This window comes from Haliotis asinina, chromosome 1, assembly GCF_037392515.1.
Source record: "Haliotis asinina isolate JCU_RB_2024 chromosome 1, JCU_Hal_asi_v2, whole genome shotgun sequence".
Taxonomy (NCBI): Eukaryota; Metazoa; Mollusca; class Gastropoda; order Lepetellida; family Haliotidae; genus Haliotis; species Haliotis asinina.
This window is the reverse complement of record NC_090280.1, coordinates 102190645-102215473: the sequence shown is the minus strand read 5'-3', so window position 1 is coordinate 102215473 and position 24829 is coordinate 102190645. Positions and strand designations below refer to the sequence as shown.

General features: G+C 41.6%; 1 protein-coding gene across 1 annotated transcript; it reads left to right on the top strand.

Annotated features, from left to right (window-relative positions):
* On the top strand, window positions 1-22025 carry LOC137285307 (uncharacterized). Its single transcript, XM_067817645.1, has 15 exons — window positions 1-332; window positions 1418-1564; window positions 7486-7655; window positions 8156-8261; window positions 12988-13088; window positions 13423-13584; window positions 14418-14511; window positions 15511-15580; window positions 16312-16367; window positions 16997-17289; window positions 18100-18157; window positions 18362-18579; window positions 18851-18941; window positions 19780-19897; window positions 20956-22025. Exons 2-15 carry the CDS (start codon window positions 1435-1437, stop codon window positions 21152-21154), a joined length of 1866 nt encoding a protein of 621 aa, XP_067673746.1. The 5' UTR covers window positions 1-332; window positions 1418-1434; the 3' UTR covers window positions 21155-22025.
* The last annotated feature ends 2804 nt before the right edge of the window (window positions 22026-24829 follow it).

The following is a 24829-nucleotide window of genomic DNA, read 5'->3' as shown; positions in this document are numbered from 1 at the left end:
AAGGTCAAATTGCACCACGCCTGTGAAATGTCAGCTGGGACTGGCTGGAAATGTCAACGCATTCGTTCTCCCAATTAACTGATAAATAGGAAATGACACTTTGAGTATTCAACTCACGTATCTCAATAATTTCAAAATTCACAGAAACAGTTTCTGTTGAAACACGTGACACATGACGCTAAACCACTGTCACGTAAGATCAGAAGTTCAGTTTAATGAGTTCTGCAGACTAATTTAGTCTGATGGAAAGTAGGTCTATTTATGTCCAACACAGAAGAATCGATAATCTCGCTGACGAAATTGTGTGACGGTGGCGATCATTAGGATATCAGGTAATTTAAGGTTTTTATCCCACAGATACTGCTGTAACAGACTGTGACCTTGCAATTTGATAAATCTTACTTAATTCACTATATTGGATGATTTTAATGTGTATCTGCAGGTGTATCTGCAGCTGGTAAAGTAATATGCATATTTTTTCTTTTTCATCCATTTTGGTAGGCTAGTGGTGATGCGCTCACTTGTGATGCTGATCTAGGTTCTGTTTTCAACATGGTACGAAAACGATACAGCTGAAATATTGCTAAAGCCAGCATAGAGCTAAACCCAGTCACTTTCAGGTCCAAAATAATATTTGCCTTGAAATTAATAATTGTTTTGGGTGCTAATCAAAATACATTAAAGGAAATATGTTGTTTGTGTGTTTAGGGACTGTTCCTAATTTATGACTAGGATGGTTGGGTATTAGGGTGATTTTCATGGGGGGTCACCCATCTTGTTGTGGGGAGATAGGGGGATCATCAATTTTGTACACATACTAGGGGGATCAACAATTTTGGTACATTAAAAAAAATCTTCGAAAATATGGAAAAAGGGTAGAATGGAGGGGGGTGGTACTTAATTTTTGCATAATTTTAATTCGCATTCACATTGTACATGCTTTGCATAATGCTTATTACTTATCTGGTGCTATTTAGTTACCGTTTGAAATCATCTGAAACCAGATTTCAAAATCTGTCTCTTTTCATTTTGTAGTCTACTTTATGCATTTTAGAGTCAGGAAGCAACTTAACAGATAATGCTTATTACAGTAAATACAGTATATCTAATATAGAGCGAGACCTAGGATACTCGGTCCTCAAATATCCACACACCTCGCCTTATGGTCAATTCTTCTGAAAAAGCAGTGTCTTACATTCTAAAACTGACTGTCTGTAATGGATCAAAATCAAAGCGTGGATGACAGAAATCCAGATATCTGCCTATTCAGTTATCTGGACAACTGGCACAAAATGAATATGTCTGGATATCACATATGCCTTTCTCACTGTATTTCATTTGTTGTATTGTTTGGTTTCTTTTGTTGGAATTTCATTCTGTATTGATTTATTAAAATATAATTTTGTTCTGTTTCCAGGAAACTTTGATATAACAATGAAGACTTCACCACAAGTTGAGTTATGTTTTAAGAACATTTATGTGACAATTGATGCCAAGGAAATTCTCGCAGGTGTTACTGGAAGCGTCCACAGTGGAGAGATACTTGCAGTTATGGGCCCAAGTGGTATGTTAGCTAATTACTTTACAACACATTCTACACACCCAGAGTTTATAATTTGAAATGTTTTGTGTAGGAATCTTCATTCACATTGAGCTCTATCACATATATCACTAAATGCTTGTTAGTGCATCACTAAATGGTTGAAATACTACTGATGTGATGTCAGATTTGAACTCAGCTTGCAAGGGTGACTTTTGTTGTTACATTGGGTTTCATCTACCCAGAGGGAAAGTGGGGTAGTCTGGTGGGGTTCAAACATTTGGTGCTCATGCCAACGATCTGAGTTCAGATCCCCATATGGGTGCAGTGTGTGAAGCCCATTTCTGCTGTTTCCCGTAGTGATACTGCTGGAATATTGCCAAAACTAACCACACTTACTATTTCTCTGTCATACCAGTAGGTGATATGGATTATGATATGAACTCATGGGTAATAGAAAGTGAACACTTTTTATTTTGACAAAGTTGTTCAAGTTAGTAAAACCATTTTTGGCCAGAACTTTTTGCCCACACACTGACTAATCATTGACCCAAAGGCAGCATGTTGGCACATGCATTTGTGAAAAATGGCAAAACATGCGTCTTGGAGATTTTGCAAAATGCATGTGAAGAACTGGTATAAAAAGGCAGTGAATCGGTGGCCATACATCTCAGGTGACAGATAAAACTACTGAAATTATGCCACGGCTAACAGCGCATGAAAGAAAGAGGGCCATAGCTGAGTCAGATGGGTGCAAACAACAGCCATATTGCTAGGACCCTGAACTGTACACAAGGTACCATTGTCAGGCTGTCCCTGCATTACAGGCAGACTGGCAGCACCCAAGAGAGGCCACGATCAAGAGGACCACGTATGACGATCCGACAGGAAGACCGCCACCTGCGTACTCTTTATGTGCAACCGTGTCAGCAACAACTAGGATATGTCATCAGTTGACCTAGGAACATCATTGTCATAGGTTACAGTGGGCAAGGACTGTATGTTGCTGGCTGGTACGAACTTGGCAGTGAGTGATTTTTACAGACGGAAGTGGATTCACTATGCTCCATGATGATGGCCCGGTGCGAGTGTACAATTGCATGGGATAAAGACTCACGCTGAACTGTGTCCAAGAAGTGCATCCTTTTGGAGGTGTGTTTAGGAGTTGGTGGGAATCAAAGAACACAACTGGTCATACTATTTTTTTGAAACTTCGCCAGCAACAACAGGGACCACTACTGCAGAAAAACAATGCCAGGTCCCACACAGGTAAATTGTCCAGAACTTCTTGAATGCCCAGAATATCCAAGTTCTTCCATGGCCAGCATGCTCACCGGATTACTCCCCACAGAGCACTTGTAGGATCACCAGAACCACCAGGTAAGAAGATGATCACGGCCCCAAGCGAACCGAGAAGAACTTGCAGATGCTCTCAGGAACAAGAGGAATGGCGTTCTGAATGACATCACTTGTCTGCTGACAACATCAATGAGATGGCGAGTTTGGGCATGTGTTACTGCTAGAGGTGTATACATGACCAGAGACTTGACATGACCGAGACCTTCCATGACTGACTCTTGTATCTTTGAACTGTGCAATTCCTACCTTTCTTTCCATTACATGACATGTGCTGTTCATTTGTGATGAGTTTCTCAGAGACACTTTTGATGCATTGTCCAAAATGCTGGTTACATTAGATGTACTATTTTATCGATCATTAATAAGGGTGTTTGCTCTCTTTTGCCTGCTAGTTTATGTGCTATATACTGGAGACCTGTGAAGATCCAGGGTAGACTTTGTCTACAGTAACTCATGCTTGTGGTAAGAGGCGACTAACAAGATCAGGTGGTCAGACTCGCTGACTTGGTTGACACTTGTCATTGTGCAGAAAAGCTAAAAGCTTAAGAATGGTTTGCATTTTGTATAAAACAGTAGTAACTTGACCGTGCTTGTATTACACAACTCTGCAACTGAAGTCCTTCCCATTCCAAACACAGAAGCCCTGCCCCTACAAGCCCAGTCTACACACACACACACGTCCTGCTCTCACACACAAATCCTGCCTTTACAAACAAGCCCTGCCCGCACACAGATAGGGCTCTCACGAGTACTTGAGTATTCGGGTCCGAGTTGGTTAAAGGAGGACTCGAGTCCAATTGAATGGAGTCGAGGACTTGCAAGGGAGATAATTTTAAACGTCTCACGCAATCAAAATGGATGGTCGTGAGAAAAGTCAAAAGTCTGGACGCATTTTTGATCCCTGAAATTCCACCTCTGTTGCTTTTACCCGCAAATAAGCACTGTATGCAGAAAACAAGCCCAGCTCAGTAAGCAAAGCTAGGCACTGTTGTAATTTTTATTAGCAAAAGTCGCAAGCCTGTTGACAGAAAATGGTATGAAGCTGTTACGAGAAAGAAATGCTTATGTGCGATAAAATATGTGATCATTGAACTTTGTTAAAGGAGAGGGTTTCATGGCTTTCTGTGAAGCATTGAACCCAAATTACTCGGTTCTATGTACCGTGACAATATTCAGAACTACATCATGACGTGATATGAAGACTGCAAGGAGAATATAATATCAAAACTCAAAACAGTACCTTGCATTGCCCCAACTACGGAGATGTGGACCAGCGTAAACACACATGGCTATATAACTGTCACTAACAACTGTCGGTTATATGTGAGTGCATTTATATATTTTATTCTTTGAGTTCCATCACTGCAGGTTATCTAAAGCAGTACCAATTAATGAATGATCTGTCTAACTATCTTCCAGCTTGCGCACATGCTTTCCTGCAATTTAACCATGATCAAGGTTCACTGACTGTGACATATCGTCTACAGTCTGTTTGCAGTTCACAAAGAAACGAACCGATGAATTTCACTTTAAACAGACAAAGTAAATCGAACAAATTCAAATTAAGATTGCGAATTCTCATAATTTTAACTTGCCAATTGCACATTATGTTTCAGAGTACATGTAGTTTTTTTAACGAATGATCATAGTTTCAGATTGCTGTTACTGGTCTGTATTACAAGGGGGCTGTGAACATTAAATGACACACCGAAAACAAGCAGGGTTAGTCGAAGCTAACGCTCATCACGTATCGCAAGGATATTTGTGTCACTGTTCTAACAGCTGCGGTTACCCCCTTGTAATACAAACCAATAACAGCAATTTGAGTCTATGATCATTTGTTAAACAACTTTTATACTAAGTTGAATAAAATTCTGAGATTTAAATGTCACAATGACACTTACTCTCCCTTCACATGCTTTTTGCAATAGTACTGAGGTAATAGATACTTCCATTGACGTTGAATATCAATTCCTTATTCAATAAAGTTTACATTCATGTGTACAGGTTTCATTATTCATAGCCTAGAAGTTGTGTATGCTTGAATGTTAGCTTTAGATAGGCATCCAGATGACTGGGTACTCAGGTCCGAGTCGGGTCTGACCCCTCGAGCACTCGAGTCCAATATTTTGGACTCGTGAGAGCCCTACACACAGAAGCCCTGTCCCCACAAGCCCAGTCCACACACACAGGTCCTGCCCTAACACACAAGTTCTGCCCTCACACACCAGCCCTGACCACATAGGTCCTGCCGCCAACACAAGTCCTGCCAACACACACACAAGTCCTGCGTTCACACACAAGTCCTGCCCCCACAAGCCCAGTCCACACACACAGGTCCTGCCCTCACACACAAGTTCTGCCATCACACACCAGCTCTGACCACACAGGTCCTGCCACCAACACAAGTCCTGCCAACACACACAAGTCCTGCGTTCACACACAAGTCCTGCCCCCACAAGCCCAGTCCACACACACAGGTCCTGCCCCACAGACACACACACAAGTCCTGCCAACACACACAAGCACTGCCACCACAAGCCATGCCCACAAACACAGGTCCTGCCCTCACACACAAGCCCTGCCCACGCCCCAGGTCCTGCCCATGTAGCCTTGCCTCCACACACAAGCCCTGCCTCAACATAAATGTCCTGCCAACACACACAAGCTCTTCCCCCACACTCGAGCCCTGCCTCCACACACTCAAGCCCGGCCCCCTCACACCCAACACCACATGTCCTGTCTCTACACACAAGCGGTGCCCCCACAATCCCTGCCCACACACACAAGGCCTGCTCCCCCCACACATGCCCTGCCTCCATACACAAGTTCTGCCTCCACAAGCACTACCCCATCCCCACCCATACACTAACACACAAGCCTGCTAACGTACACAGGTCCTGCCCCACAGACAGGTCCTGCCAACACACACAAGCCCAGCCTCCACACCCATACCTGACAGCTCCTACAAGCCCAACTTCCCCAACACAAGCCGTTTATGTTGGAAAAGACAATGAGGAACCGAACTATACTGAACATCATTGAAAACGCACCACCCCTAAAATTGTGGATTTCTAAGAGCAGAAGTGAGCAATCTATGTAAATTTTACATATTTGTGTAGACCAATGTTTGATAAAGAAAAGAAGCAAAAAACAATCAAGCAGAACAGTGATGATTTAATGCAGCTGACAATGAAATAAAGATGGAGTCAAAATGGAAAGTCAGTAGCGTGTATGACCCCCGTTAGCAGCAACACAAGCTGTGCCACGTCTCCTCATTGAACGGATAAGTCTCTGAATAAAGTCCTGAGGCACTGCATTCCACTCTTGCTGCAAGACATTGTCGAGTTCCCCAAGGTTGTTGATCTGCGGACGACGTGCGAGGTGTTGGCCGATGTAATCCCACAAGTGTTCGATGGGTGACAAATCTGGTGACAATGCAGGCCAATGAAGTAGAGGAATGTTGTTGTTAGCCAGATACTGTATCGAAACACGTGCAGTGTGGGCTCGTGCATTGTCATGTTGAAATGTGTGCAGATCTTGATGCTGGTGAAAGAAGGGAACGACGTTGTTCTGAAGAATGTTGTCACGGTAGTAAACGGCATTCACTCTGCCACGACAAACAATCAGAGCGGTTCTGTGGTGATAACTTATCCCTCCCCACACCATAATGCTGCCTCCACCCCACCGATCGGTTTGCACAACACAATCCTGATGATAACGTTCACCCCGTCGACGCCATACTCGTAGACGCCCGTCAGCATTTCGCAAGTGAAAACGCGACTCGTCGGAGAACACCACACCATGCCAACGTCGTAACAACCACACACGATGCTGTTCAGCCCATTGTCGGCGTTCACGGCGATGCCTGTCAGTCAGGATGGGTCCAACATAAGGGCGTCGACAACGTAACCCTGCCGCACGGAGACGGCGTCGGACGGTGGAAGCGCTGATCAAACCACGTCGACCCTGGACAGCGTTGGCGGTTCTGGCAGCGGGCAAGGTTCGATCCCGAATATGGCGCCGTACAATGTCTCGATCTTGACGAGGGGTGGTAACACGTGCCTGACCTGGGCGTTGCCGGTCCCTGCTGGTTCCTGTTTGTTGGTATCTGTTAGCAAGCCTCAGAATGGTCGAATGATGACACCCAAATCATCGTGCAATGTTTCTGCTTGAAGCGCCGACCTGCAACATACCCAAGGCCTGTTCTTGTTCCTCTGGTGACAATCTTGGCATGGCGAAAAAACTTTACTTACGAAAGTACTGCGAAAAAGAGAACAGTTTTGTGCCGAAGGTCATTTATACCCCTGAACAGCATGCTTTCTGCATGCAATTTGTGCCCTTCGTGTGTGATGTGCATGAATTTTGTTGTTTTCATGTGATGTGTTCGATGATGTGTTCGAACGATCCGTTTTTTACTGTAGAGCGTTATTTACGATCTAGTGTGTTATTATCAAAATTCCCACCATTAATTTTCCATTTCCAAAACATTCTATTGCCTTATTTCAAAATTTACAGGTGGTGCGTTTTCAATGATGTTCAGTATATTTATACTTTCATCACAAATTTCTGTTATTAATTTTCAGGCTCCGGCAAGACAACACTCTTGAATTCTGTTGCGGGCAGAATTGTGAGGAAATCAGGGGAGATAACTCTAAATGGTCACAAGTTAACTCGCAGATTACGGAAGAGTATGGGCTATGTGATGCAAGAAGACGTCTTTTTTAGTGCTCTTACACTTAGAGAAACTTTGTATGTAAGTAAATAACACTTTCATCTTGGAGGCATTGGCAGACAAACATTTACTAATAGCTGACAGGGTTGTCCCTAACAACCACAAATGATAGCTTTTCAGACAAATTTGCTGCTGAAGCAACATCCCTTGGTTTTCACACCTTCTTCCGTATTGTACTTGATTGAGCCATCTTGCCTTCATTATTTCATTTAGATGGGAATCTGGTGTCCCCACCAAACTGGAATAATGCTGAGAGCGGTGTAAAATCTCCCTCTCTCTTTCCCTCGATCTCTTATTCACTCTTACTGCTGTTGATCACAGGATTGTCTGGTCACAAATATTTACACTCTATCACAAGCTGGAATATTGCTGTGTGTCCTGGTGTTATGGCAACAAATTGGTGCTAATTGATTTCACCAAAGATTTCATTTAACTATCGCCTCATTGGTGCTGAAAAACTGAATTCTGATTACCAGGAAAAGGTGTTTCAAAAGGTATTTCAAAAGAGGACCATTGTCTAGTTTGCAGCCATGATACAGCTCCCGGAGAAGATGCCCCACCAAGTGAAGATGTCTCGTATACAGGATATCCTGGACGCTCTGGATCTGAATGACTGTAAAGACATAAGTGAGTTGGCCCACAGTGACTGGTAGAAGGTCATGTTTAGGGTGTGAATTATAAAATTGTCGTTCATTCAAGTGTGCCACAGGGTGATCATAAAGCTTTTTCGAGTGTGCCTGTTGGAATTTCAGTTTTTCAACCAATCATTTTCATCTACCTGTTAAAGACATTTTGTTTCAAGCTAGGGTTTTTCCTTCTTTATGATTTAGTTGCTAATACCTTGTTTTATTTCTGAATCAAGGATTATTATCTTTGTACTGCATACTTTAGCTAAAGAAAGTAAACTCAGAAATAATATACAATTAAGGATGTTGAGTCACAGAAGAGAGATTAACCAAAGACATTACAATAATGGGATGTGGAGATTGGAGTTTAATGGTATGTGGAGACTGAACTTTACTGGGACAGGATGTGGAAACTGGAGTGTACTAGGATGGGTTGTGGAGACTGGAGTTTTGTAGGATGGAATGTGGAGCCTGGAGTCTGCTGAGATGGGTTGTGGAGACTGGAATTCACTGGGATGGGTTGTGGAGACTGGAGTTTTGTAGGATGAAATGTGGAGTCTGGAGTCTGCTGGGATGGGATGTGGAGACTGGAGTTTTGTAGGATGAAATGTGGAGCCTGGAGTCTGCTGGGATGGGATGTGGAGACTGGAGTTTACTGGGATGGGTTGTGGAGACTGGAGTTTTGTAGGATGAAATGTGGAGCCTGGAGTCTGCTGGGTGTGGAGACTGGAGTTTATTGGGATAAGATGTGGAGACTGGAGTGCAGGGGGATGGGACATGCAGACTGGAGTTTACTGGGACAAGATGTGGAGACTGGAGTTTACAGGGATGGGTTGTGGAGACTGGTGTTTACTGGTATGTGGCGACTGGAGTTTACTGGTGTGTGGAGACTGAATAAGTTGCACAAAGGTTGGTAGTATTGTTTAACTGTTTATTCTCGAAGACGCTCGCACACTGAGCATGTCTGACAAAGAGGCAGTATGCAAAAAACGGAATCGTATAAAATACAACTTTCACCCAATGCAGAACACGGCAAGCCACTTACATACGCTGATACATTATTAATTGGTTGCACAATGAACTCAGATGAAATAGTTTAAGAACATTTTGTTGAATGCAACATGTTGACTCATAAATGATAAATGTAAATCCCAAACCTAACAACTGTGATGAGCAATGATACCTTAGAAGCAGTTCTGTGCTTCTACACTGAATGAAGGAGTCAACAACATCAACTTGCCAGTTGAAACTGGTGCAAAACACTTAAATGTCATTCATTACCAAAACGAATAGGTGGTCAGATTGAACGCTCCGATCTGGTGGTATAGAAACCACTGGATGAGGTTGGTGTGCCGACTGTTACAGTTTCCTGAGACATCTTTTACAGTCATTTACATTGGGCTCAAATGCCAGAGACTTCTCCCAAAGTTGGTGACGATTGCATCTAACAATACCTCTAAGCAGTGACCAAATAGTGATCCCCATCAAGCAAGAATAGATCAGTCCTAACATAATCCCAAGGTTTGGTTGGAGTCGGGCTCTCATGCTGCTGGTTCAGGCCAACCTAGAATGATCAGCTTTGTTAGTTGATTCAATACTGGATCTGCCCTGGTTAAACTTTGTACAACTGAAATCTTTTGTATTGAGAAATTGTACATGGTCAACTCTCAGGTCAAGATCAATTCCTTCCTTGTTGTCAGGATTAGGGAGATGGCTCAAAATCAGGTGAGGTAAGTTGCTTTCTAGGTCTGTAGTCGATAGTGTAGCAATATCCTTGGAGTTTGAGCATCATTCGTTGGAGCCTTGGTGGAGCTGAGGTGATGTTCTTGTTGAGAATCATGATCAAAGTCTTGTGATCTGTGATAATGTGGAACTTCCATCCATAGACATATATATGTCTTACACCTTTCCACACCGAAGCATACTGCCAAGAGTTCATGTTCGATATTCACATATCTGGTTTTCGAACATCAAAGACTTTGATGCATACGCAATTGGTCGCTCTTCACCTGTCTGATTCGGTTGTAGGAGTGCTGCTCCTAAACCCTTCTGGCTTGCGTCAACCTGTAGGATGACCGATGAGGCTGCATCATGGTACTACAGGGTTGCATCAGCACCAAGCAGTGATTTCAACACGTCAAAGCTATTTTAAGATGGCACATCTTTCTTAAGCATCTGTCTGAGGGTTGATGCTTTTTCTGACAAGTTGGGAATGAAAGGTGATAGGTACTGGATCAGTCCTAAAAATTCCTGTACTTCCTTCCTGTTACAAGGTGCTGGCATTGCTCTTATGTCATTGACCTGCTCTGAAGAACACTCACAGTGTTGATCACTGTTGTGTCAAGCTTCAGTTTGGCCTTTTGAAGTTCGCCCACAGAGTCTACACACGTGATAGCACAATGCATAGTCCAAGATTGCATGATGATCTCTGACCTATTTCTGGTGAACCATTCACATCTATGATGTAGAACTTGGTTTGTTGCCACTTGGCACACTCATATCTACATGGAATGTTAATGGACCCAAAACATTTGATGGGTGTTTCATTGTATGCAATCAGTTTGGTATGCATCTCTGACTTGATCACATCCATTTGGGGGAATCCCTCAGCATCCAGTTTGTTTGGAAACATCTGACGGAAAGTTCTAACAGGCAAGGTGTTGCCTTGTGCACCTTTGTCCACTTTCAACTTGATGTTACATTTGGCATTCCTGTTGATATCTTCCCCAACAGAGGCAAAAGCTTCATCTCAATAACGTTCCTCTTCTTCCAGATAAAGAGAAGACACTTGAACATTAATGGTTTCGAATGATAGAGAATCTAATTCGTTTATCATGTCAATTTGTCGTTGATCCTGGTTTCCTGTTCCTTTGTCATGTCGTTCTCTACTGTGTGATCTGCCTCTGCGTGCTTTACCTTGCTGCTTTGAGGTTTATCTTGATGGCCTGCTGTAACCAGTTGATGGTTTCCTTGAATATTTGACTGTGATGCACATGTTCTGCCAGTGTCCCTGTTTACCACCTCAGTCACCTCATAAGCTCTACCTAGCTTTAGGGCTTCATCCACAGTGGGCCGCCGCCATATTGCTGGAATATAGCTTAGTGCGGCATAAAACTAAGTCACTCTCTCATCCACAGTGTAACCTTTTTCGCCTTGTTTAACAATTCCTTCTGGAAATCTTGAATTGGAGTTGAAGCAATGATTTGTTCCAGGATTTTCTCATTGAGCTCATCAGGAGTCATCCTCGATATCTCCAGGGTATACGTTCCGATCAGTCTCCACTATACCCTGGATGCATCCACGGCTCAGTCCGATAAATTTATTACCTCCCTTGGCTGACTTTTTATTCAATCAGGTGTCTACGCTGCGAAGTTGAGCGAACCAATCACAACTCGCTTTCGCTTTTCAAATTATCTAACAGATTAAAGTTGGCAAAGCAAACCATGCAGAGGTTCTCTGAAACAGGTAGAAAGAGTTTTTGCACATACACATGTATTTCTTTTTAAAGTTTCGGACCTAAAAATATGTCTGTGTGATTTCCCCAAATTCTGAGTCACACTGCGAGCAAACTTTCGCGACCGCTACCTTTCTTGACACTGGCAAGCTCGGTTATAACGACGGCCTAGCTGATTGGCTATTGTGAGAATGTGAAGCCAGCAAAGGGAGGTAATAAATTTGTCGGACCGACCCGTAGATGCGTCCAGGGTATAGTAGAGACTCGTTGGAACGTATACCCTGGAAATATCGAGGATGATCAGGAGTGAGGTCACATTTTTTAGCTTGTTCCCTGCACTTCGTCATAAATTCATCAAGAGTTTCACCTTGCGCTTTTTGATAGAAGTGCACTCTCAGTCTTGCCACTCGGAAGTTTTTGACTAGCATTGAGTTGCTCCTCAAACTGTTTCCATATGTGGACAGGATCTTTTTTCTGATCTTCTGTTGAGTCCCCAAAATTGTATCTACGAAGTCCTTCATCATCAATGCCACTGAGGATATAAGCCACTTTCTCCTCCTCCTACACTTGTTTGATAACAAAGTAAAGTTCCATGTCACACAGTGGTTGAAATGGAGCATCATATGCCTGTGATGACATAGATTTTCAAATTCGCAAAACGTAACGTAAACGTTCAGTTATAGCGATTTGCTTGAAATAAAGTTGACCTTTCCTCAAGAATAAGAACAAATCTTACAAAATATGGAACTGATTGTTGGTGTGTCGATAATTCTCTTTACCGTAGCCTCAGACACAGTAAATATGTGAGAAGTTCAACAATATGGCGTTGAGTAGACACATTCACACATTTCATGGGTTTTGAGCTTGATTTTGCACTAAAAGCCAACTCACTGGTAGAAATACTGGTTTGAAGGTGTTGTTCTTCATTTTGTACCTGTACACTATGAATATGTTACACGAAGGTCGGTAGTAACTCCAAGACTGTTTATTCTTGAAGACACATTGAGCACTTCGGACAAACAGGTAGCATGCAAAAAACAGAATCGTTTAAAACACAACTTTCACCTAATGCAGAACACGGCAAGATACTGTTACAAAGACTGGAGTTTACTGGTGTGTAGAGACTGGAGTTTACTTGGACTTGATGTGGAAACTGAAGCTTTGTGGTATGTGGAGATTGGAGTTTAATGGTGTGTAGAGACTGGAGTTTACTGGTATGTGAAGACTAGAGTTTACAGGGATGTGAGGACTGACACTGCTGATTGTGTTTCAGTTATGGGTAGCGCATTAAAGCGTGGTTTGTCTGGGGGTGAGAAGAAGAGGGCGAGCATCGGCTGCGAACTGCTGATGGATCCAGATGTCATGCTGTTAGATGTAAGCCTTCAGCCATAGTGTCTGAATAAACCCAGTTCACAGTTAACTCAAATGCATATGTTAACTTGGCCGAGTTTCAATACTGACCAGTTGAACTGACTAAGCATCACCTGCAGTCACCCCCATTATCACCACTTCAAGGTTTCTCAGCTTCTTAAAGTATGCTGTTGTTGTCATATGTTCACACTATTTGCCTTTGTTTTCAGACACTGATATCTGTTTTCTGACAATCACCCTAGCTCATCTGTGTTTTCTGACTGTGGCACCAATGCACTAGTGTTTTCTAACTAACATGCATATTCTTACAACTGTATCTGTATCCCGACCACTTCAGGAACCCACGACGGGTTTAGATGCCAGCACAGCCTGTGACCTGATGTCTCTCCTGAAGCGTTACACATGTGACTACAACAAAACCGTCCTCGTCTCCATCCACCAGCCCTCCAGTCGGATGTACTACATGTTCACCAAGCTGATGTTGCTCACCAAGGGCAAGGTCAGTCCTCCAGTATAGCTGCGATTGGTTTGAGAACATACTTCAGGACTGGGATTCTTAGTCACAAACACACCATTACGTGTGTGTTCTCTTAACATAACACACCTGTGAAGGTCAATCAAAGCAGCAGACCAGATTGTTCTTGTCCCTTCTTACTCTGGTCCCAGTCACATCTTGGAGGTGAATAAAGTGATTTGGTGACCAAACTAGATGACTTGGTTGACACATATGGTCATTCCATCAGATGTAAATGCTTTTAGGTTAGCTTGCTGTTAACAATCGATTGGAAGACCTGACATCAGTAAAATAAGTGACAACATATTGAGAAAGTTGATAAAGCTACCGTCTCTACATTCGTTGTATGTGACAGGATATCATTTCTCAATGTTTCATTTTCACTTATAACCCTTTTGGCCTTTGCCAGGTTATTCTGTTAGATGGAGAGATGGTTCTAATGCTCTGGAAAGATTATATTTCCAAGTAGGATGTTTCATAGATTACATATAAATGGTGAGACTAACACATAGTCTGTGAAATGATATGATTTTGATTGGAAAGGTGTACATGCCAACCTCATAAACATCTAGAGTTAAGGACTTTGATTTTGGGATTTAGAGACAGTTCAATTGACATGGTGACTAGCTTCAGCATATGTCATGTTATTAAATGTCATAAGTGTATTCTTAGAAATATATTCTTTGTGGTAATTAGCATGTTTTAGTTATGTATTAAGTCCAAGAATCATGGATGATAAGCTGGATATGTGATATTTCCGTCCCTTACGTAGAGTCGTCCCACATGCACATTCACTTTAACACATATATATCCAACAGGTTGCCTACTTTGGCCAAACTGAAGAAGCACTGGATTTCTTCGCTGATGCTGGGCTGCCTTGCATCCCCCATTGCAACCCAGCAGACTTCATGTGTGAGTCTTCACTGAAACCATCCTCAGTTGTCCTGGGTATTTTGTTGTGATAGGTACTTTGGTCCTGCTTGCCATCAAAGTTTTGTTTCAGAAATGATGTCACCATCTCCATCTCACTTTTTGCTCAACCTTTTCACAAATTTCTTGGTAGTGAATTGTTTCAGAATATTTATCCCAGCAGAATGAGATATAGATACACTGAGGCTACTGAGGATGAGCTTCTTGTTTTATATTCATGGCAGTAGATGTCTTTCGTGAAGGATCAAAACCGACTCTGTGGTTTTGTTTGAAAAAGTAAGCTCACAGCAGAGGAAAGTTGGGGAGGGCCAACTGACGAAGTTTTGATCCAACGTAGGAACCCACCAAAGATATACTTTAGATATCATTTTAATATTTGGTATTTATGGTTGAAATCAACTGGGATACAACTGGCAGCTGACAACTTGCTCTGCACGTGCTACCCATGTGCTGCCCACACTATCCATGTGCTGCACGCACTACCCATGTGCTGCCCACACTACCCATGTGCTGCCCACACTACCCATCTTGTGATGAGCACATGGTTCCTACAGACTATGTCAGTCTTCTCAACAATCCTCTGTAGCCTGGTGGAAGAAAAGTCTACGCTAGTAAGCAAAGGGTTGCAAGTTAGAAACTAGGTATCATCACCATACATTAAAAATTTTCAGTAATGTGATGTTTTATGGTCGTATTCAGAGATAGCAAGACAAAATTATATCGATCTTCAGAACAAGGAGTAATTCAGTAATAATTCAAAGTCAAGGGCCATTCCTCAGAAAATCCATGGGATTTCATGGAGCATGCTCTTGAAACTGCCAGTAGAGACAATAGAATGACATCACTGGAGGTTTATTATTGTAGTTAATCAGTAAGTAAAGACATATACTTAAGATAAAAAGGCTATATATAGTAATTACCAACAGCATTGTGACACTATGTGAGTTCACAGTTTACTTGTAGCTGTGGTTGATGTTGCAGTGGAGGTGTTGAAGCAGGACAGTGATGCTGTGGGGAGGCTGTTGAGTAGAACACAAGATAGTACTTCCAGGTACCCTTTAACAACCTCTTGTGTGGGTTTTTCTGACAGATGGTGACAAGAGGTATCCAGATGTCAAGGGAATAATATTTTATTTCATTGTATAGAGTTGTGTCCCTTAGATTTGTGAGAATCTTGTTTATCTTTGATGAAATGTTATTATGTATGTGAGTAATGTTCCTGTTTTCTCGCATGTCAGCAATATGGTGAATATCTCAGACCTGCATTGCTTTTGCTTTAATGTAGTGGTATAACACAGATACAAGTGTTCTTGTTAGTTTTGACGTCATCACTGAATACAGTAACATCCTTCTACTGAATCTTAACTGAGACAATATTATGCAAAATATGATACAAATATAACACAGTTCTACAATGATATCAGTCACTGCCACATACCAGAACACAAAACAGTGCTTCTTGTTCACTGATGAAGAGTCTGAAATGAATATCTATTGACAGTATGCATGCATTCAAGTGCATAAAAATTGAAACACCGAAATATTTCAGCCAGACCTCAGAGGTGGTTAGATGTAAAACTTTGCTAACTCTGACCAATACTTAACTGCCCACAAAACATCTTTATGTACATGTGTCTAAATTTTAACCCAACTGTCGGACACATGAATTTGAAAATCTGGCAGTCCGTGTTGAAAATAGCTTGTCCCAGACTGTTGGATGGGGAGGTATTCCAAACACTGTACAAATATGCTGTTTCTACGTTATTTTTATTTTCATCCCAGAAATGCAGAAGTCATAAAACCAGGTCAATTTGGAAAAACAGATATATCCCCACCAGGTAGGATCAATTGGTCATATTTAACTTTGCTGATTTAATCATTATGCTTTCTCACTGGCCTGTTACTGTGTTGTACAGCCCTTGAAACTAACCAATCACTGGCCTGTTACTGTGTTGTGCAGCCCTTGAAACTAACCAATCACTGGCCTGTTACTGTGTTGTGCAGCCCTTGCAACTAACCAATCACTGGCCTGTTATTGTGTTGTACAGCCCTTGAAACTAACCAATCACTGGCCTGTTACTGTGTTGTGCAGCCCTTGAAACTAACCAATCACTGGCTTGTTACTGTGTTGTACAGCCCTTGAAACTAACCAATCAATGGCCCTGCGAATACTGGATAAATGGAATCTGCAATATTTAGATTCATCTTTACTGCTATTGATTTATCTGAGGAAGTATCAATTTATGATGCCTAACTTACATACTAATACAGTGGAAGTTGTCAAAATCGGTATCTGTCCAATCCAGCAAGTGGTCAACACCGGCACAAAATCTCAGTCCTGTCTGCAGCTTGTACATTTATCATCAGCATTGCAATCCGGCACACTGACTAAACAAAATTTTGTTCTCAGTCTCAATGAGTGCTGGTTTAGACAACTTCCACCGTCCTTGCTTCTAACACCTTTCAGACCAAGTTCAACCCAAACTGCCTTCATCAACAAAGACAGGCCAGGAAGCCAAATTTGTATTTACTCCTGACCTTGACCCTGACCTTGACTACGACCCAAATCAAGGAAGTCCCTATCCCACCAGTTTCTGGACGCAGTACAAGATGCACATGTGGCGGACATATAAGCAGTCACATGGTCGGATCCTCTCTTTGCACGCCATCATTGGCTCATTGGTGCTAGCTGTTGTCGTTGGAATCATCTGGTTTCAGATGCCTCGGACATCTGTCTCTGTGAGGGACAGGATGGGTCTGGTGAGTTGTACACATATTGGCTGTTCTGAGATGTCTACAGGAAATACTTGAGATCATCTGACTTAGGGTGGCCTGTTTGTGTCAAGTTACAGAAGTGCCTCCATAGGCTTGTGAGCAAACTGTGATTTGCCTTTGCTTTGCTTGTAACCCCCATCATATGCTGTCCTGAAAGTTTATTCAGTGACCACTGAACTCATGTGAAAATGTGTGAAACTGAAAAATGAACTGTGTGTTTGCACACACACACAGACAGGTTTCTGAACTCTGCCACCTCCTGTCTCAAAAACTGTATCCGTCCCTGCCTCGAATACATACCACTCACTCACACTCACTCACACTCACTCACTCACTCACTCACTCACTCACTGATGACAAAATACTACCTTCTTCCCACTTTGCCTGTAAAGCTAACAATTTTTTATTCTTAAACCTCATTTCATGTCATATGAAAGTCATACAGATGTTTCAAGTAAATAACTCCAATGCTGATTGTCTCTGTTAATCCCACTTTTGAAAATTCTTCTAGGACCCATAATGTTTGGCAAAATCTGACATCTTGTACTCATTTAGGTGCAGTAGAAGAGCACAGTGTTTATAGTGCTATCTCCTCATGCCTTGGTCAAGAGTTTGATTCCCCACACAGACACTGTATGCAGTCTCCAACAGTTAATTGGCCTAAATATTGCTACATGCATCAAAAACTCTTAACTGTTTCACTCACACACTCTCACACACAATTAAACCTTTGATTAACGCATTCTGCTACTTACTGAAATATTTCGCTCACCCAATGTTTGTTTTCACTTGCAGTTGTATTTTGGTATCGGTCACATGGGCTTCATCACCATCTTTGATGGTATTCTCTCTTGTAAGTGTAACCATGGTAACCAGGGAAAAAGAACAGAAATCCACATACCCTTATCTTAAGTCTGATGGTTGTTTCCAAATATTACAACACGTTGCTGGTTGACAATGCTCTCTGACTTGGTGTAATCCCAAAATAAGAACACTTGTGCTAGCTCCGGCCTTTTTGAGGCAAGGGGAATCAAATACTACATGTTGTTGATTGCAGTCTCTGAAGAACGCCCGGTTCAGTTGAAGGAGAGGGGAGCGGGAATGTATCGGCTGTCCTCGTTATATCTGGCCAAAATTACAAGTGAACTGCCCTTGTCCTTTCTTTTGCCGGTGTGTTTCTTCACAATAACCTATTGGATGGCAGGACTACGACCCATGGCCGATGTCTTCTTCGCCTCGCTGGCTGTCATGATTCTCCATCTCCTCAACTGTAAGGTGGGTGGTATCCTCCTGGATGTAGGAAATATACTCCTAGATCTAGGTAATATCCTCCTGGCTCTAGGTAATATACTTCTGAATGTAGGTAATATTCTCCTGAATATAGGTGATATCCTCCTGGATGTAGGTAATATCTAGGTAGTATCTCCTAGCTGTAGGTAATAAAGCCCTAGATGAAGGTAATCTAGTCCAGGATGTAGGTAGTATATCCCTAGACATAGATAATATACATCTTGATGTTTATCTGGATGTATCTGTTGTTTTGCAGGCTATAGGTTTCATGATTGGTCCAGGAATCTGGAAACTTCAGCTGGCCATCACCGTCACCAGCACTACCATGGTGTCCCTCATCATGGTTGGTGAGTTGGAGTTTTCCATCAGGGGACATCACTCCAGACATACTGGCCTGTGTCTCAGTTGGCCTGTGTGTCTACTGACCTGTGTCTCAGTTGACCTGTGTATATACTGACCTGTGTGACCTGTTTGTACTCAGCATTGCAAAGTACCTCTTTTTCACCATCAGTACCACAGTGCACTTGTGGACCATGTGTCATGCTGTGTCTTGCCATTGGTAACAATTGTTTGACCTTGGGTGTACAATTTAATAGTAATGAACTTCCAGTGGCTAGGAGATATATCTGTCAGCCGTATATCTGTCATGGAAGCATGTATTGAATACTAGACTGGTGATAAATATCTAACTCCTGCCATACCTTTTCCATAATGTATCTGAGGTAATAGTCTGGAATAGTCTTATAGTTTACTCTCCTAGAATTAGGTGTAGTAAATAATTTTATAATTCATCAGTCTGTTTGTATTGCACTAAATCCACACTGACAGCATGCTCATAGCACAGACCATTCATTATTACCCTACATAACGCAAGATGAATGTCAGTCGCTTGAAGGTTAATGGTCACGTGACATATCCCACCGGGTACCCATTTTCTCCTGGATTAACAGAGTCAATTTTGAACAAACTTGCTTACCGAAGTTGAGACAACATGTATCACATGTGCTTTGTGTTGGGGCAGGAAAGAAGTCCAAGAAATTCTCAGGAGACAAGCTGCCAAACACGGTGAACCATCCAATGACTTTCCACACCCAATGTTGCTTAGCTTCAATGGAATTGTGAGCTGAGCTCTATACGTAGGACCACACACCATTACCAATATAACCTGTGCCAGTTTGTTCCCAGGTGGGTTGTACATCACTCAGATGCCACCATGGCTGTTCTGGTCTCGGTACCTGTCTGTGTTTGGACACACCCTCAGTGCCATGTTGATCCTGGAGTTAGCAGACTTCACCCCTATTCCGTGAGTATCCTCAGTGTAGGCTGACTTGTCCCCCATTCATGAGTACCGTCAGTGTAGGCTGGCATTTGCAGCAAACAACTGGCAGTGTTTACTTCTGATATATAAACCTAAGTGTGCTACCCACTATATATTAGGTCATCTCTTGTTCTCCCAGAATAACCGCATTTGAGGTTTTTGTTTTTGGAGGGACAGGCTTTACTTTTCGCTAGAAAGACCTCTTCCCAAGTTTTACTTTTCGTTAGTTAGACCGTTTTACTTTTCCTAACTTTACATGAACATCAACATTCAAATGATACATGCGTGTTTGAAATCAATTGAAAAGTATCATTGAAGATTCTCACACTACAAATGTTTTCCCAAGCGGTATTGGAACTGCAAATGTCAGATCTGTATGCAGATACTCTAGCACATGGCCACCAGGCAGATGAAGTTGCTGGGGTTAAATGATATGCTTACAGTTACTATCGTGAAACTGATTTTACGAGTGCTTCTGTTATTGTTATGTAGCTTCATTAAATGATCATCTACATTGTAATTGTCCATCACTGACGGTATAATTGTTAGAGAAAACACTTTTCCTTGGTTTTTGTAGACAATATAAAACCATTGGGTCGGGAAATCCCTCGGGGCTCCGGTTTTACACTGTTTTCTCCCATACTTCAAGTAAAAGAATTAATTTTTAGATTAATGTTCTTTCATACAGTTAATGGTGGTAAATTAGTGGTGGTAAATACAAAATAATGTTATCAATGTAACCTTCTTTAATATTCAAGTGATTTGCTCGTATCCTGTAATAAGTTACCAAAAGAGAATGCAGGTACAACTTTTGTTGCTTGTATCACCTTTTTACGCCACTTTTAGCAATATTTCAGTAATCACACATTGTATGTTTAGAATCAAACCTGTGTCTTCAGTGTGATGAGTGAACACTTTGACATCCAGGCTACCCCATCACTGTCCAAAACCATTTGAAGAATTCTTCACCTTTTTACCTTCCAAACTAATGGGAATTCAAGATTAGACCCCAGAAACCCACAGTTTTGTATGTTTTGTTACAGATGTTCGAATGTGACCCTGGACTCGTATCCCCAGTGTGGACGTAATGGTACAGACTTTGTCACAGCAGACGTGGTGCTGGAACGAGTTGGAACTGTTCTACCAATGTATATGTATCTATTAGCAAACACTGTAACTCTCATAGTTTACTTTTGTGTCGGCTATGCAATTTTTAGGGTTCGTGGAAAACCAAAATCATGATTCGCCTTTCATTTGTGTATTGTTGGGTCGTGGTACCTCCATACATTCCAGCGATTAAGGAACAGCTTATCTTAGACCAGTGTGAAAAATCTTGTCATTAGAATGTGAGAGAGTGAATGTGAATATAAGTATGTGAATATAAGTATGGTGTTTCAAGGGTGTCCTTAATAGTGTAAGAACAGAGGACACCGCCAGTAGATCCTTATATTATTGTAGAGAAGGACCATAAATGCTCCCGTCGTGTAAAGTGCCATTATTAACTGTGGAGACTTGGACATACAAGGAATGTTTTCATGTAGTCCCTGTTCATTCATGTGTCAGCATCAGACCTGGACTCGTGGGTCTCACCAAGCTGGTGAACATTTGAGTCCTACATGAATGTAGGTTTTAACACAAATCAAGGTGACACATCTGATGTAACTGCATTAATTTAATACAAGATGTGTTACATTTGGGTTTACACTTTCTCAATGTACAGATTTACTCTGGCACTGCTGTTTAAGTAAAGTCACATCAGGGATTCAAACCCACACTCATTAATTATTCATGGATCAGTGCTGTTTAAAGCAGTGATAAGCCGAAATCATTCACAAACTGTTTTCACATTTCAGTGGGAAATGTATTTTGTAATCAAGACTATACAATGGTATATTATAAATTATTCTTTTTACGATCTTGTTCAGTTCCCCCAAATATTACTAATTATGTTAGAATTGTTTCTATATCCTGAGCAATTAGCTTTACACAACACATATAGCATTAACTTTTATAAGAATATAGTGCAATGTCCATATGTGATATAGATTCCAATGATCATTTAAAGTTATTTTTGGTGAAATAAATATTGTACAGACATGGATATATGTTGTGAGAGGGTTATCGTCAGTTTGTCCTGTAAGTGAGGTCTAGCACATGAACATGCAACAACATACTACAACTGATTACACTGTGATGACAATGAACATCTTGTCAGGAGACATCTGCATCCCCACAAATGATGCAGGATGCATGGAGCCATCAGCCAATCAAATGTTCTCATATGCATCAGCACTGGTTAGTGGTATGCTCGTAAAATGGAATATCTCCTACTTTCTTAAATGGTATAGTTGTATTTACTGACATACAGGAGAGTAGCCTACACGTGATCTTGTGGTTAGGGATACTAACCTCATGGTGAAAATTGAAATCCAGGTCTTATTCAACCAAACCTAAAACTTCTAACCACAAAACACCGTATGAAATATGTATGTTAGTATTTTAACAATATTTTCAATTTTCTATGTCCTTATGTTAGATCTTGTTTGGAGTCCCTTGAGTATTTTTCCCATTCCCTAGTAGTTTTTTTTAAAACGAATATCATTTATTTTATACCTTTGTGATTACAGGACCTGGATCATAATTGAACCGACATTTGCATTCAAACCCATGAAAAGTGGAGTTTAGGTTTACACCGCACTCAGCAATATTACAGCTATATGGTGGTAGTATGTAAATAATCTTAATTTTCATCAGACAATCCAGTGATCAATAGCATGAGCATCGATCTACGCAAATGAGATACGATGACATGCAGCAACCATGACCACAAAACAGCGAGCCTGATCACCCGATCCCGTCAATTGACACTTGGAACAAGCATGGGCTGCTGGATAACAGTTCTTTCCGGATCACGACCTGCACAGAACTGAATTACGTTATGAACTGAAATGACGCCACTCGGCAATAAACCAGCTAGATGGCGGTGGTCTGAACCAATGACCACCAGCATGGACAGCTATCTCTATATATGCCAACAGTCGCCTCTTACTACAAGAGTGGGTTAGAAATGTATTAGAAACAAGATTTAAACAATACCAAGATCTCTGTGGTTTTAAACTACCTGTAACATAAAGGACCTCGTTTTGAAAAGACAGGAAGAGTTTCTTTCACACCATGGGCGTCTCACGATGCCTTGGGTCAAATCATGCAGATTTTGATATTATCTTGTCTACAGTAAAACAGTGATTAATGGAAACACCATAAATCGTGTTATCATCGTTTTGCATTAAAATGGCACCACATCAAATAAAGTAGGGGTGTCACGATACAGGTCCCTCACCATAACAGTGGCAAGTGAACAGTTATCGCCATATTTTAGTAGTAGTTTTACAAAATTACTCCACCGTTCGTTAAATTAATGAAACAGAATTAATAATGATACTAAATTATCTGTTCTTCTCTCATGTTACTTAACCGTGAAGGTCCGGTGTAGAATAGGCCTTCAGCAACCCATGCCTGCCATAATAAGTGGCAATGCTTGTCGTAAGAGGCTACTAACGAGATCGGGTGATCAGGCTCGCTGACTTGGTTGACACACGTCATCGTTTCCAGTTGCGCAGGTCGATGCTCGTGTTGTTGATCGCTGGATTGTCTGGTCTAGATTCGATTATTTACCGACCGCCGCCATGTTGCTTGAATATTGCTGAGTGACTAAGACCAAATGCTCGCTCTCACTCACTCACTCACTCACTCACTCTCATGTTACTTACTGTATTTATTGTTGTAAATACCATGGGATGAAAATACTGGAATTGTAGCTTACCTTAACGTGTAATACTGATGTACTGGCGATAACTGGTACGCAGCGATGGACGTCCGCTAGCCAGGACGTATCTCGATACCCAGGTCACGATACGATACGAACACTTTTGACATTTTGTGCATAACAAGCAGCCATTACCTTGATGGGACGTTGTGTGATGTTGAAACCATAGTTCACTGAAAACCTGGAAACCTCTGTTGTAGAGATTAATAGAACCGATTCGATATAAAAATCACATGATTCGTGTATCCCATCGAGCACAATTTGCCGACGATGCATCGGCGAATCACGACATCCCTAGAATATAGCTCAGCTTCTTTATTCCAGTAGTTTATGTAGGAAATTACGAGGTTTTACAAGCTAACACGAAATTATTAAACTTTTTTAAAGAATGATGAATTAAGGTCAGTTTATTTAGGTGTATATTTGACAAGGATTTTAACTGTTCGGAAATAGAGAATACCAGATGGATAATGGTTAGTAATTCGTATGAAATATTACATGATTTTACTATCTGAATGAGTTCTATTTTTCACAGGGCGTGTTTGAGACTACTACCATTCACAACGAGTTCAGTGTACTGACCTTTGACCTTATTTACACGACTCAGTGAATAACCACTCACGAGCGACGAGTAAACGTTGTTGTTACCTTGTTGCTAGGCGACATCGGATCATCGATTGAACGGAGCCACGGGTATATGGTTACCGTAGTGCAGTCGTTGTAGGAGACACACAACAGAAGAGAAATACCACGCAAAATACAAGAGGAATCGATGCAATAAATATATCTGAAATATATACATAGCATTGTGTATCTTGAAAGAAAAATAGTAAAGTTTCCTCAGAAAACACACGCACACATCCATGTAATATTTGCGTGTGCGTTTCCACTGACTTACAAAAGCATTTACGGTAGAGTTTTCCCGGTGTAAACATACTAGACATGGCGTCCGCCATACCTATGACAGACATGTACGGAAAGCTGCGTTAATATATGAGGCAAATGATGCCTGATTGAGGACGGACATTGTAGACGAAGTGTGTATGATAGTAACATGATACATAGTATCCATACATACAGGTTGTGTTACC

Bases quoted from the DNA above. Each gene is read 5' to 3' on its own strand.
- LOC137285307 (XM_067817645.1), top strand. From the start codon at position 1,435: ATGAAGACTTCACCACAAGTTGAGTTATGTTTTAAGAACATTTATGTG. The intron at 17,290-18,099 runs GTGAGTTGTACA...TTTCACTTGCAG, and splicing joins TGAGGGACAGGATGGGTCTG to TTGTATTTTGGTATCGGTCA. The intron at 19,898-20,955 runs GTGAGTATCCTC...GTTTTGTTACAG, and splicing joins GCAGACTTCACCCCTATTCC to ATGTTCGAATGTGACCCTGG.